The sequence below is a fragment of the Lipotes vexillifer genome, unplaced genomic scaffold (genome assembly GCF_000442215.2).
Source record: "Lipotes vexillifer unplaced genomic scaffold, Lipotes_vexillifer_v1.1 scaffold481, whole genome shotgun sequence".
NCBI classification, from domain to species: Eukaryota; Metazoa; Chordata; class Mammalia; order Artiodactyla; family Lipotidae; genus Lipotes; species Lipotes vexillifer.
This window is the reverse complement of record NW_006789873.1, coordinates 2,846,708-2,861,842: the sequence shown is the minus strand read 5'-3', so window position 1 is coordinate 2,861,842 and position 15,135 is coordinate 2,846,708. Positions and strand designations below refer to the sequence as shown.

Genomic DNA, 15,135 nt, shown 5'->3' with positions numbered 1-15,135 from the left:
CCCCTATTTTTAGTTTTTAAGGAACCTCCATACTGTTCTCCATAGAGGCTCTACCAATTTACATTCCCACCAGCAGTGTAGGAGGGTTCCTTTTTCTCCACACCCTCTCCAACACTGATTGTTTGTAGACTTTTTCATGATGGCCATTCTGACTGGTGTGAGGTGATACCTCATTGTAGTTTTGATTTGCATTTCTCTGATAATTTGTGGTGTTGAGCATCTTTTTGTGTGCCTTCTGGTCATCTGTGGCTTCTTTAGAGAAATGTCTATTTAGTTCTGTCCATTTTTTGATTGGGCTTTTGTTTTTTTGTTACTGAGTTGTATAAGCTGTTTATATATTTTGGAAATTAAGACCTTGTAGGTCACATTATTTGAAGGTATTTTCTCCCAGTCCATAGGTTGTCTTTTTGTTTTGCTTACGGTTTCCTTTGCTGTGCAAAAGCTTATAAGTTTGATTAGGTCCCATTTGTTTATTTTTGCTTTTATTCCTATTGCCTTGGGAGACTGACCTAAGAAAACATTGCTACGATTTATGACAGAGAATGTTTTGCCTATGTTCTCTTCTAGGAGTTTTATGGTGTCCTGTTTTATATTTTAATAGTCTTTAAGCTATTTTGAGTTTATTTTTGTGTATGGTGTGAGGGAATGTTCTGACTTCATTGGCTTACATGTGGCTGTCCAGCTTTCCCAACACCACTTACAGAAAAGACCGTGTCTTCTCTGTTGTATATTCTTGCCTCCTTTGTCAAAGATTAATTGAGTGTAGATATGTGGGTTTATTTCTGGGCTCTCTATTCTGTTCCATTGATCCATGTGTCTGTTTTTGTGCCCGTACCACACTGTTTTGATTACTATAGCTTTGTAGTATTGTTTGAAGTCTGGGAGGGTTATGCCTCCAGCTTTGTTCTTTTTCCTCAGGTTTGCTTTGGATATTCTGAGTCTTTTATATATGGTTTCATAAAAATTTTAGGATTATTCTGGTTCTGTGAAAAATGTCATGGGTAATTTGATAGGGATCACATTAAATCTGTAGATTGCTTTGGGTAGTGTTGCGATTTTAACAATATTAATTCTTCCAATCCAAGAGCATGGGATATCTTTCCATTTCTTTAAATCATCTTCAGTTTCCTTTATCACTGTTTTATAGTTCTCAGCGTATAACTCTTTTATCTCCTTAGTCAGGTTTACTCCTAAGTGTTTTATTGTTTTTGATGCAATTTTAAAAGGGATTTTTTTTCCCTTTCTGATACTTCATTGTTAGTGTAAAGAAATGCAACGGATTTCTGTATGTTAATCTTGTATCCTGCTACTTTGTTGAATATAGATGCAAAAATTTGAATTTGTTTATCAGTTCTAGTAGTTTCTGTGTGGCGTCTTGTGTGGGTTTCCTATATATAATATCATGTCAACTACATATAATGACAATTTTTCTCTTTGCTTCCAATTTGGATACCTTTTATTTCTTCTTCTTCTCTGATTGCTATGGCTAGGACTTCGATACTGTTGTTGAATAGAAGTGGTGAGAGTGGGCATCCTTGTCTTGTTCCAGATTTTAGCAGGAAGGCTTTTAACTTTTCACTTTTGAGTATTAGATTGGCTGTAGGTTTGTCAAAGCTTTTATTATGTTGAGATATGTTCCCTCTATACCAACTTTGGTAAGAGTTTATCATGAAGAGATGCTGAATTTTATCAGAAGCCTTTTCTGCATCTATTGAGATGATCATGTGTTTTTTGTCATTTCTTTTGTTGATGTGTTGTATCACGTGGATTGCTTTGCGTTTGTTGAACCATCCTTGTGACCCTGTGATGAATCCCACTTGATCATGGTGTATGATCTTTTTTGTGTCGTTGGATTTGGTTTGCTAACATTTTTTTTGAGAATTTTTGCATCTATATTCATCAAAGATATTGGCCTGTAATTTTCTTTTTTGGTATTACATGCATTCTTAATATCCATTGACATTACTTAATTTTAAATACACTTGTAAATTTTGCTTTTTGAAGGAATTCCACTGTGAATTCTTTGTAACAGAAATGATATTTTTATTACAAATTATTTATTCCTGATTTTTTGAAATCTTCTTTTTTTTTTTTTGCGGTACGTGGGCCTCTCACTGTTGTGGCCTCTCCCGTTGCGGAGCACAGGCTCCAGACGTGCAGGCTCAGCGGCCATGGCTCACGGGCCCAGCCGCTCTGCGGCATGTGGGATCTTCCTGGACCGGGGCACAAACCTGTGTCCCCCACATCGGCAGGTGGACTCTCAACCACTGCGCCACCAGGGAAGCCTTGAAGTCCTCATTTTTGTACGTAGTTTATTTAAAACAAATTCGTCATACTTAAAACAAATTCATCACATGAACTAAAATGTTATGCCTCCATGTGGTCACTTTATTTTACTGATAGTCTTGGTTTCTTTGATTATCTATAGTTAGCCACTTTATGATCAACCAAATATGTTAGCATACTATTATCAACAGTTAGCTAAACTATTTATTTAGTAAAGATGATGCACAATGTACGCTGGATATATTTTTGTTTAATCGAGTAATTAAGATTTATACACTTCAGGGAATTCCCTGGCGGTCCAGTGGTTAAGGACTCGACGCTTTTACTGCCAGGGCCCAGGTTCGATCCCTGGTCAGGGAACTAAGATCCTGCAAGCTGCATGGCATGACAAAATAACTTAAAAAATAAAAGATCTGTACACTTCATTTGGACCGAGCATAAGCTTATATCTTAAGTTTTTTCCCATAGAGGCAATTCAGTCAGGTATCTCAAAACAGCTAAACCAAAGCAGGAGTACATTATTTCATTTTGAAACAGGTAGTTGTTAAAAATCAACAATATGCTACTTCTGTTGTTTGGGGGTGGGGGTGAGGGGGCGGGAGCTGGGCTTTTGAACAAAAGCTGTTACATAAATCACTTATAGTTTTATTTATACATTTTAGACCACGGACATACTGTTTGGTTTTTTTTAACATCACAGGTTGTCTTGCACCTCTTTGTTGGACTTAGAGGCAGTAAGTTCCCTAAACTTAACTGTTTTACATGTTAATTTAAATTAGAGTCTGGTAATAAAAGCACACCAGGGCCTATGAATGCTGAAGAGGCAACAAAAATTTTGGCAGAGAAACGACGCCTTGCTCGTGAACAAAAGGAAAAAGAGGAAGAAAGACTACAAAAAGAGATGGAACAAAGGTTGGCACAAAATCATCCTTTCTATATTGTAAATCTTGGCTGGGGCCTGAATTCTGGAAGTCAGACTTTATCCTCAAGTTAGATGTATTATAAGTTCTCAAATAGTAACTGACTTTTTCTTCAGTGTGAATCAGAAATGACTCGTCGCCTTTTAAACAAATGTGGGGAGCATTTCAAGCAGACAGGATGCTGGTGTGTAGATGAGTGTATGGTCCTTTTTAGTCTCTATGTGTCATGTGCCGTCAGGTGTGCTGTAAAGATGCATAGAGACCTGAACTCATGTCAGGGGCCTGGATCTCAGTGGAAGCACCTGAGTGATCACACAAGACTCTTTCTGTTGCCATTCACTGGCATCAGCCCCTTTCTTTATTTCAAAAGTCCTTTATAACTTTAGAATTTGTAAACCTGTTTAAGAATAAGTTGCGTACATCATGACCCTTTCCTGCTAAATACTTCCGTGTATACTTCCTAAGAACAAAAGCATTCTCTGACATAATCAGAGTATAATAACTAATATCAGGAAATTTATTATTTTATTTTCTAATTCAGAGTCAGCAGTTCAATTTGCCATTTGTCCCAGTGACATTCTTTATGCAGTTTTGTTTTAGTTCAGAATTCAATCCTTAGACGGTTCATAAAAAATAATATATACTCACACATAGAGTTAGTAACTGGTAAAGCAACTTTGCTTGAAACTTTTTTGTAAGTTTGAAAATAAAAAGTTACCAAAAAAGAAAAAATCTGTAAACCTGGAAAGGATACTTCTTGTGTTTTACTGGGTTTCCAATGACTTGTGGGCTGCCATTGTCATGTACGGTTGTGTGCATTCTACCTCAATCTAAAGGTTTCTTGATCTTCAATCTCAAGGCCCGTTTGATCTGGGGCCTTCTGATGTAAACCTCTGTCCACTGCCTGCAAAGAATAACTACAGTCCTGACTTTGTTTTTAAGTATTAAATGTTTTTGAATCACAGTCACATGCTTTCCATGTACCTTATATGGGTTTGGGAGAAAGGAGGAGGAGACATTATCAATAGAAAAAACACCCCTGTAACTTGAAGAATATTATTCATTGCTTCGTGTAAACAGAGCTAGTTTAACATTTTAAAAGCCCTGAATACCAGTCATTGTAGACTGGGCTTTTCTCCTCTGAGCACCACCAGACCCTCCTCTAAATTCGTCTCTCACACCCCCATGTGAGACTGGGTGTGAGCATACGTCTAAAACAGTTAAGAAGGAGTGATTTTATAGCACGCACATTTGTGTTTTAAGACGCAAAGTAGCCCACTACTTGATAGAAATCTTTTTCTACTCCCAAGGGCTAGCTTCCCCCATTTAAAAAAGATGAAATCATGCAAATCCTGTGTAGTAACAACACAGAAAAAGTGGTGAATCTGGTGTAAATAGAAATTGTATTACTATACACAAGCAGCTTTACTATAAAAATGCACATAATAAGAGTTATTTAAATATTCTGTGTCATCAGGAAAATGAAAGACATAGCAAAGAAAGCAGATGAAGGCCAACAAGAGGAGTTCTCAGAATTTGGAGATGGGCAACCACCAAAGGAGATAAAGAAGGAAGGAAGTCAAGAACAACAAGACCAAAGAGTAGAACTCCAGGTTTGCCGGCTCCCCACTTGATCAAGGGATGAGAACCAGATTCTAAAATTCAGTAGAAACCCAAAGCAAAAGTCTATTTCTCCAAGACAGAAAACAAGCAGATGCTGCGTGCTCTGGTTGCATTCACATTACAGTCTCGCTGTTACCAGTGTCTCTGTGAGTTGTTCTCAGCCACCCTTGGCCGAATCCCAGAATGTTTTCCAAGTGAAACAAAAGCAGAAAGCAGCAAATTACAGATGAGCAGTCCTTTAGTCTGTCTCCATAAATAATATTACAGCTTGGCTTTGGGAAATCCAGATCGCTCACAGAGATTAAACGTCCTGTGTGAGTTTTCCCAGCCCTGCATTCTATGGTGACACTTAACACCTGTGCCACAACAGATAAGATACAAATTATGAATGCCTCATCAGATTCACTGATGAGAATGTCACCCATGTAAATTTAAATCACCAGGTAAATAAACCCCCAAACTGAGCTCAGACTATACTCAGTTTAAATTATTGTTGTAGCCTAATTTATATTCCAGTTTTAGTGTATCATTTATCAAAATCAATTAATATGTTACATAAATGATTGTAATGCATTTGCATTCCTCGAGAAAATACCTTTAGGAATCCTCTTGCTGCTTTTGAGAAGTGTAAGACTTGGCTTCTGATGCCTGTGTCAGTGGAAGACTACACAATCACATACATACTTGAAACAATCGTGGTCTGACAACCCTGAGGTCCTGAAGGGGATTAGCATGGCTTGTAAATCCTTGTGATAATAGTTAGGCTAGTTCTTGTGTATTTTTGCTAATGGTTTGGAAACTGATGATCCATGAATGTTATATATGTGGGTACTCTCAATCAAAAGGTTACATTCTTTTATTCTGGATAACATCTTACTGTTTCACTGATGTCATTCAGATATATTGAGATTAAATGATATTTTTATACAAATTTTCTAGAAAAGTGATGCCAAAATAAAAGCTCAGGAGGAGGCTGACAAACGCAAGAAGGAACACGAGAGAATTATGTTACAGAATTTGCAGGAGAGATTAGAAAGAAAAAAGGTACTCCTTCTCTCTGTTTGGGGGGTTTGATTCTTTGTTTAAAACAATGTTGGGCACATGATATCAAAACATGTTTTTGAAAATGACAAGTGAGTGATATGCTAGCCTTGATTGTTTTCCCTCTGTGCTCTCTTATCCAAGGATCTGACCCCTTCTCCCTAGAATGATCTCTTACTGATCATACGTCTCCCTCGTGGACCACTGATGACCATTACAGGGATATCTGTACAGCAAATCTCTGGGAACAAGGCTCCTTTGAAAAGAGTCACTCAGGTCATGGTAGGGGTTGGTGGAAGTTAGAGTTGTTTCTAAACTGGGCTGGAAATTGCAGCAACTGAGTGGGAAGAAGCAGAAGGTGGAGGCTTCCCTGAGAAGCCAAGGCGCAGGCTGTTTGTAAGGTAGGACCTCACTTTGTGCAACCCACGTGGCTTGTCTGGGAGCAAGGAAGGCTCTGGACCAGGCAAGGTACTTCATGGCATCTCTGTCAGGAGATCAGTCACCCTGAGGAGGCCAGAGAGCTGAAGCTCTCCTCGCCTTCAGGAAAGAAGGGAGCTCTTATCCCTCCTGTGTGTGCTCCTTCTAGTAACAAAACCTCTGATGGGGTTGCATTGTTGGGGTGCATTCTTTTCATTAACTCGGCTTCACTCGTGGTCTGTTCAGACTAAAATCATGTTCACAAGTTCTAATTGGTTTGCAGTAATATGTGCTTAGTCTAAGTAATAAACTTCCACGTCGGCAAAATCAGGAGTGAGAAGTCATTTGGATTTCTGTGTTAGGATAACAAGTACGCCCATCACTGCTCAGGGTGTTTTCTAGATGATCATGAAACTGGGCTTGAAGGAAGGCACCCAGGTGCCGGCCCAGGGTCTTGCGTTGGTTATATCTGTGGCGTTGGAGCAGTCACTGATATATATTGTCCGCTTCTGGAACATGGAAATAATCAACTTCTTCAGGACCAGTGTTTTGTTTTTAATCTGTTTTCATGTTTGAATTTTTATTTTCCTTTAAATAGAGAATTGAGGAAATTATGAAGCGGACAAGAAGGCCAGATTCAAATACCTCAAAGGTAGTCTGTGTGCTCCTACCAGCAGTGTATACGAATTCCTGTTGCTTCACATTCTTGCCGACTTTTTCATTTTTGCCCATCTCTGGTGGTAACGAAATAACATATCACATTGGCATTTCCCTGATTATTAAAAAGGTTGAGCATGTTTTCATACCTTTAGTTAGCTTTCATGTTTTTTCTTGTGTGGAATGCTTGTTTAGGTCTTTTGCCCAAAATTTTCTGGCTGACTTGTCTATTCCTTGCTCATTGGTAGTTCTTTAAATGTTCTAGAAACTTCTCCTTTCTTGTATGTGTTGCAGATATCTTCTCCCAGTTTGTGGCTTGTCTTCTTGCTGTCTGCTGCTACATAGAAGTTCTTGATTTTCACATCGCTGAATTTATCAATATTTTTGGATGACTAATGGAGTCGGGTGCCTTATTGGCCATTTGGAGATTCACTTTGGTGAAGTGCCTTTTCAAGTCCTTTGCCCCTGTTTCCATTCGGTCACCTGCCTTTTTCCTATTGATCTGTAGGAGATTTTACCTGCTCTACTTCTGAGCCCTTTGGACATCTGTATTGTAGTTATTAGCCCCTGTGCGGTAGTTTGCCTCACACTCTCATAATGTCTTTTGATAAACAGAAGCTTATTTTAATGAACTGAAATTTAGCAGTTTCTTTCCTTTATGGTTAGTGCTTTCAGGGTATATCTCATAAGTATTTGTTTACCGCCACCCTTCCCTCCCTGGCCCCAGTGTCCTGTCTTTTGATGGTTTGCGTGCATCTAAGGTCTTTTTCCCCCAGATTCTGTGTTCTTTACCCTCTGAGCTACAAAACTGATATTTTGCCTATTTACAGTTGCCCAGTTGTGGTCACTCATACCATGAAAATTTAGAATAGAAATGTCATTCCTGAAAAGTGCTGGGAGTTGCCATCTCAAGGATCATTTAGCCCATTGGCCTGAGATGCCCTGCCTCAAGCAGCAGCCAGGAACTTTTTTAGCCAGGGCCCCACCTTGGCAGATCCCCTGTGCCAGCCCAAAGCTGTTGCCCCTTGGCTCCCACTCAGGGAAGTCTTTCATTCTTGAGTGGCTTTCCCGAGCTGCAAGACACGGGCCACCTGTCCTGTCCTCTGTAGATTCTGTGGGCCAAAGAGGTTAGATTTTATTTTTTTTTTACCTTTTAACCGATATGACAAAAATTAGCCATCAATCCAGGTGTGAAATCTGTCTTTTTAAATTTATTTTATTTATTTTTATTTTTGGCTGCATTAGGTCTTTGTTGCTGCACGTGGGCTCTAGTTGCAGCGAGCGGGGGCTACTCTTCGTTGCAGTGCGCAGGCTTCTCATTGTGGTGGCTCCTCTTGTTGCGGAGCATGGGCTCTAGGTGCACGGGTTTCAGTAGTTGTGGCTCGCGGGCTCTAGAGCGCAGGCTCAGGAGTTGTGGCGCATGGGCTTACTTGCTCCGCGGCATGTGGGATCTTCCTGGGCCAGGGCTTGAACCCATGTCCCCTGCATTGGCAGGTGGATTCTTAAACACTGCGCCACCAGGGAAGCCATGAAATCTGTCTTCTTTGAAATAACTAAGTCAGGATGACTGAATATTAGATGTAATTCATGACTTTCATTTTTCATGGTAGGCTACAGAAACATTCAGCAATGATGCATATGAGGAGGACGAGGCAGACGATGAGGACGAGTCAGAAAGTGACAGTGATTCCTTTGATGACATGCATCCATCAGGTTTGCTTGCCTTCTGAGTTCTGTTAGTCAGTATTTAGAAGCTGGACTGTCTAGGCTCATCCAAAGGTTTCTCCACTTCTGAGCTGTGTGGATTTGAGCAATTTACTCAGCCTCTCTGTGTTCAGTTTTCCCGTCTGAAAAAGGAGAAGCTAATGTTGTTCTCTCCTTAGGGTGGGCATGAGATTGCAGTGAGATCATGTAGTGCTAACAGTGCCTGACACATAGCAAACTCTCAATAAATATTAGCTGCTGCTACAGCTGTTACTGTGTTTCAGGTTGTGCTGAGAGACTGTAAACGGCAGCTCTTTCTCATCTCAGTGTGAGGCTTACTAGCATCTCGCAGTTTAGGACCTTGTGGCGCATTCATGACTGACCATAGGTAGAATGCCACTCCCCGCCTCACAGAGAGAATGAGAATCATGTCGTGATATGAGCACCCCTAAGGTGTATTGTTGAGTCTCGTTCATTCCCTGGTGAGTAGGAACCACTTAATGGCCACAGTAACGGCATTTGAGAAAACACGATTCGTTCACCCTTTATGGCGTAGCGTGTATCGAACACACAAGTCGGGCGCTCTGCTAGCTACTGGGGCCTCGAGGAACCACAGCTAGTGGGGAGCTAGACATGAACAGACCGTGGTGCTGCCACAAGCTGGTCACACTTAAAAGAAGTTTGGCCAGAATGCCACGAGGACGGAGCAGTAGGGGCAGCTGAGCTGTAGGCTCCACCTTAGGGCATTGGAAAAAGTTGAGGTCGGAGGTAAGACTAAAATAAGAGGGTCATCAGGAGGAGGGGCGAGAAGCGCGGTGCCATCCTGCCCTCTGGCCGTCATTCTTTGCTGGCAAAGGAGAGAGGGCAAGTTCCTTAAAGGTGGCGCTTTGTGCTTTGAGGGCTGGCTGGGCTTGTGCCCTGGGCAGTAGTGCAGGCCATGGCTCCAGGAAGCGCTGCCATGAGACGGCTCCTGCCTTCAGGCAGGCTCCCTCCCGAGCCGGCAGGCACCTTGCTTGTCTTGTTGTTGAAACTCCAGTTTTAATCTTGTTGCTCTTTTTTTTTTTTCCTCTAGCTTTTATAAATGGCACAGAGTCATCCACAAAACCAAAAACACATTTTAAAAATGTGAAGAACACTCGCAAGCTGGTGTTTTTAGATGAGACTTCGAGCTACATCCGTAAAGAGACAAAAACACTTTTAAATTGTGACATGAAAACCTTCAGACAAAAAAGAGTGAAAGACCCTTTGAATCAGACAAAGAGTGCCAGGTGAGTCCCTAGGTGAGTTCATCAGAATACACTTGGAAGGGTTATGATTGGCATTCTTAGAACGATGCATGAGATTATTGACTGAGCTCTTAGTTTATACCAAACACTGTGTCAAGCACTTGGCTTATAGAAACAAACTAATCCCCACAGCAGCCTTGCTTAGTGAGGATGAGCATCCCTATTTTTACAGGCGAGGAAACTCAGGCGTGCAGAGATTATGGGCCTTATTTGCCCAGCATCCCACTGTTCAAGGGCAGAGCCCAAATTCAAACCCAGATACACCTGACTCCAAACTGTGCTTTTATTCATGCTGGTTAGTGTTGTCTCATACAGTCAGGGAAGGGGACATTGACTGAGTGACTGCAGGCATTTAAACTATTTTAATTCTCATTGCAACTCTGAGTTTGATATTAAAGTCCTCACTGTACATATGGGAAACTGAGGGTCAGAGGTTAGGTTAGAAGAACAGGACCAGATAGATTCCTGGAAAGGAAGGCTCCTTGGGCGATGGCCTGAAAAGACATTAACCTGCAAGGCCTGTGGAAACAATCTGCTAAGAGACTCAGTGATGGCGTGGAAAGAGCAGTGGAGCTGGTAAACCCACATGAGTCCTCACTCCACCTTACTGGCCGTGTCCTGGATCTGCTTGCAGTAGGGACAGCGTCCCTAGAGCCCTGCATGCGCAGCTGCTTCTGGTCCCCTCAGCGTTCCCATGGAGCCCTAGGACCTGGGAGGACACAATTTGGAAACCAGTGTGTTCTGTGAACTCCAGGGTCCCTTCCATCCAGCCTTCCCATTCTGTGATTCTGAAAGTTTATTTATGTCCAAGGCATTTCTTAGAATTAAATAATAAAGCTTCTTTCAGGCAAAGCCTTGGTTTGGGGATAATCCGGATTATAACCAAAATATCTCTTTCCAGATCCTCCACCAAAAGAACAGCCAACCGAGCAGCCAAAACCGGAAAGGCAGAAACCAGCAACACTGTGGGACCTTCCAAGAGCTTACATTCAGAGGCACAGGATTGGATCTGTGACAAGATTATTGACATCACAAGCGAGATAGAACCACCGAAGTCCAGTATGCCTCCTGATAGCCGAAAACACCATCTGAAAGGTCCCATGACATCCTGCCTAAGTCACCAGCCGCCTATAGACAACAAGAAAACAAGCAAATCTGTTTCTGCTCTATCGGGTAAGGCCTCATCCCATCTTCATTTCATTTGAAAGGTAGTTGACCTTGAACCCCCCTGTGTTTCCAGCTGTTCCAGGGTTGTCTTGGTGAGGGAGAAGACAGTGGTTGGTCTAAAACTAGGTTGATGTGAAGAGCCGTCCATTAAGTTAGTTTTGAGAGGGTAAATGACTTGATTCTAATTTTTATGGCCTGCATTTCCTGCCAGATGTACAAAGTGGGGTTCATTTCAAACCCCAGACCCCTCAGGTTCCTCTGCATTCCTGATCCACTGGCTGCTCTACAGCACACAGATAATCATTCAGGGCAGAGGGTTAGTGAGTTTTTTGGAATTAGTCTCTCAACTTGTGTTTCCAAAACCAAACGGCCTGTGTTTTTCTTTCCTTGAGAAGCTCTCTTTGAAATTGAGAGGAGCTTGGGCCCATTTGGGGGTTGGGGAACGTTTATAAGAGCACCAGTGTGTCAGCAACTCCAGGGGCGCTACTTGAGGGTTCCAGGCGCACCTCAGAGCGGAGCCAGGGCCCACTTGGTGTGGAACCAGCATTTTCTCTACTAACCTTCTTTCTTTTCTTTTTCCCTCTGGTCAGATATGTAAACCTCATCCAGCCTGGAAGAGAAGCCATTCTCCACTCTGGATTTTGACCTCCAGGCACACCTCTTAAAATTTCTCCACCTCCTACTTGAACCTGGCAAAGAAAATGACTCTCAAAAAAAAAAAAAAAAAAGGGAAACATCAAAACGTCATCTTAACATATCTCAGAAGATGCTCATATCATCTTGACTGTTGCCCACAAGCAAGGGTTCTGAGTAAAGAGTCATTTTGTTTTCCTGTAAAAATCTTCAGGTCTCTCGTTCTTGTGTTTTCCTGCCAACACGTTTGAGTGTGTATCAAGGGTGTCTTTATAAAATGCTAACTCTTGAGTTTCTAAGAGAATCTCTACCAGAGGAATAGTTTTTTCTCAGTATATATTTGAAATCTTAAAATCATGTTTACTCCATTTAACAATTTACCAATAAAAACTCACACTTGATCTTTAGAGAACATGATGGCTTATTTGAGGGCCTCAAGATTCCTCACAAGAGCTTTGTTTGGATTGTTCTTAATGTACAAATACAGAAGGTTGCAAAATATTAAATCACATTTTACTGCTATGTACGTATATTTCTAACTCTGCCATAGTCTGCCAGCCCCATACACAGGCACTGATACCCCCAAATACTGGGAGCCCTAGAAGGTGTGATCTTTAGCATCTTGTCAGTGTTTCATTTTGAAGTACATACTGCAGTTTACTATAAAAACATGTTATTATTTTTATTGTGTACATAAGGCAGTATTTGGCTGTTGTCTGATGGGGTGTGTTTAATTCCTCTAAATGTTTACTGTGTATAATCCTTTTCTGCTTGTGCTCTCCAGGCCTGCCCTTCAGTATACACTCAGGCTTGAGATGTGGAATCAAAATTTGCTTGCCTTTCTCTAGCGGCTGGCTGCGAGTGAGTACAGGAGCAGTGTTATTCTTCGGTCCCCTTGATAGGCACAGAGACATACACAGTGTACACACACACACACGTGTACACACACACACGTGTACACAGGATATATGTTTCCTGAAATCCATTGAATCCTGCTTAAACCATTGACTAAAACTTGAATTCACATTAGTGGTCCTAATGCTAGTGAGTTTTCTGGTGAATCACAAATAGTTTGAAGCAGGCCTGTGTTCTTTGTACCCGCCAGTCTTCGATTAGTAAAAGGAAGTAGTTATCCTTTCTGATTCCCTAGTTCTTCGCTATTCAAAGTGTAGTGCTGTATCTTTGTTACAGAATAGAGCTTGCTGCCTTAGATTTAAAAACTTTTTATACACTAGCTCTTTTATACAAAAGGCAGAGACAGTCATCTTAACAGATGTGATTCTGATATTTTTCTGTACAGATTTCACATGTTGAAACACTGTTACGCCTTCATATAAATGTGTGTGTTCTATGCAATAAACTTTGCAGGTAAAGCAGGTTTTCTTCTTATTTTAATAATAAAAAATGTACTGGTGGTGGTATAAAGGTGACACCAGTTGTTAACCAAGCTATGAACACAGGCAACCGGTATGTTCGATAAGTAATCAGATCCTCTGATAAGTAATCAAATCCTCTCATGCCCCTCTGCAGTCACTTGGTGATTTGGTGGCGTTCCACCGTGGGACATTAAGATGTGAATTTTGAACTCTGGTCTTCTTCCTGCACCTGTTTCAGTGCTTGTTAACTCCTCCCTGTGACGGCTCTGACTTATACTTGAGGCCAGTGATTAAAGTATCTTTCTTTTTGCTGTGGTAAAATTCACGTAAGTGGCATTTAGTACATTTACAATGTACAACCATCACCGCTATCTAGTTCCAGGATGTTTTCATTATCCTTAAAAGAAACCCAGTACCCTTTAAGCAGTCACTCCCCATTCCCTCTCCCACAGCCCTTTTTTTTTTATAAATTTATTTATTTATTATTTTTGGCTGCGTTGGGTCTTCGTTGCTGCGTGCGGGCCTTCTCTAGTTGCAGAGAGCAGGGGCTACTCTTTGTTGTGGTGCGCGGGCTTCTCATTGCGGTGGCTTCTCTTGTTGTGGAGCATGGGCTCCAGGCGCGCGGGCTTCAGGAGTTGTGGCTCGCGGGCTCTAGAGCACAGGCTCAGTAGTTGTGGCGCACGGGCTTAGTTGCTCCGCGGCATGTGGGATCTTCCCGGACCAGGGCTCGAACCCGTGTCCCCTGCATTGGCAGGCAGATTCCCAACCACTGCGCCACCAGGGAAGCCTCTCCCACAGCCCTTTTAAACATCACATTTGGTGCTGGCTGCGCATGAGGCAAACACATTTGCTTTTGAAAGTCTGAGCGTGCACTCAGGCAGTAATTGTGCTCTGTTAACATGTGCATCCCTTCATGACATCACTGTTACGGTGTGTGGCCAAACCAGTGTTTTGATCTGCCCATAAATGTTTAGTTTCGAATCTGGAAACATGTTCCACTGCACTAGGTTTTGTGTTTGATAAGGTGAGGTCCTTGTTTATCCCCGATCTTTGGCACCTGGTGCTTTGAGAACAGTGGCAGCCATTCCCCACTTGGCATTCAGTACCGGGCCATCCACTGGGGCTGTTGAACCAGGACATTCCCTGGTGCGCAGACAACCTGAAGTACGGTCAGAGCACCCTGCTGACAGCCCCGAGGTGATGGACGCTGACCCGGCCTCCGTGCTTGCCGTAGGCCGAGGGCAGGCCCCTGGCCTCTCCCGGTGGATTCTGCAGATAGTGCATTTCCCACGCCCATGTCATCCGCGCCCCCCACTGCCCCCGTGTGCAGTGAAGCTTTTCAATAGCTCCAATCCCCGGCAACCAGAAAAACGCGGTGAGAACACTAGAAAGGATGCTGGACAGGAGGTCTGAGGACCCCAATTCCTGCCGAGGGGGCTGCAAGCCCTCCAAGCAACTCTGCGCCCGTCATGGCCCCTCTGAGCCGTTGCTGTCTGGTGAGGGGGCTGGGGGCCTGCGCTAGGATCTCGGAGGGCCGTCAGTTCTCAGGAGTCGCTAACTCACTGGCGAGAGCTAGAGGGTCGCGAGGTGGGCGTAGAACCGCAGCAGCAGCTGGTGCCAGGACGCACAGCCCGGAGGCAGACCGCCCGGCCTGTCCTATCAGGGCTCAGTCTGATCCCTGCACACCCTGCAGGCCTGGTCAGTTGAAGCAGGTCCCAGAAAGGCCGCCTTGCCCTCGGTCTCCCTCCCCACCAATCCAGTTCCAGTGTTTCCAGATGGCCTCGTCTCATAATTTCCCAAACAACTAACTGTGTTGTAATAACCGTAGTTAGTTATGTTTACACAGTCTATGTGCCAGGTACTTTATAGGTATCATTTTAAACCCTCACAACAACCCTGTAAGCTCCCTTGGGAAGCAGAGGGGCACCATCCCAACTCCCTACCCCACACCTGCTTCCTTGGTGCCCCTGGAGATGACTAGACAGATTCATTCTCATTCTCTCTCATTCTCTCCCCCCCCCCCCC

The 15,135-nt window shown here is 42.8% G+C and overlaps 1 protein-coding gene across 1 annotated transcript in view; it reads left to right on the top strand.

Annotated features, from left to right (window-relative positions):
- Positions 1 to 15,135, top strand: part of MAP7D3 (MAP7 domain containing 3) — a 38,680-nt gene that overhangs the window by 23,157 nt on the left and 388 nt on the right. Inside the window, 9 exon segments of the mRNA XM_007462915.1 lie at positions 3,066 to 3,198; positions 4,657 to 4,819; positions 5,769 to 5,873; positions 6,886 to 6,939; positions 8,555 to 8,657; positions 9,721 to 9,916; positions 10,836 to 11,107; positions 14,135 to 14,485; positions 14,633 to 14,808. Coding sequence (XP_007462977.1) covers positions 3,066 to 3,198; positions 4,657 to 4,819; positions 5,769 to 5,873; positions 6,886 to 6,939; positions 8,555 to 8,657; positions 9,721 to 9,916; positions 10,836 to 11,107; positions 14,135 to 14,485; positions 14,633 to 14,808 — 1,553 coding nt within the window.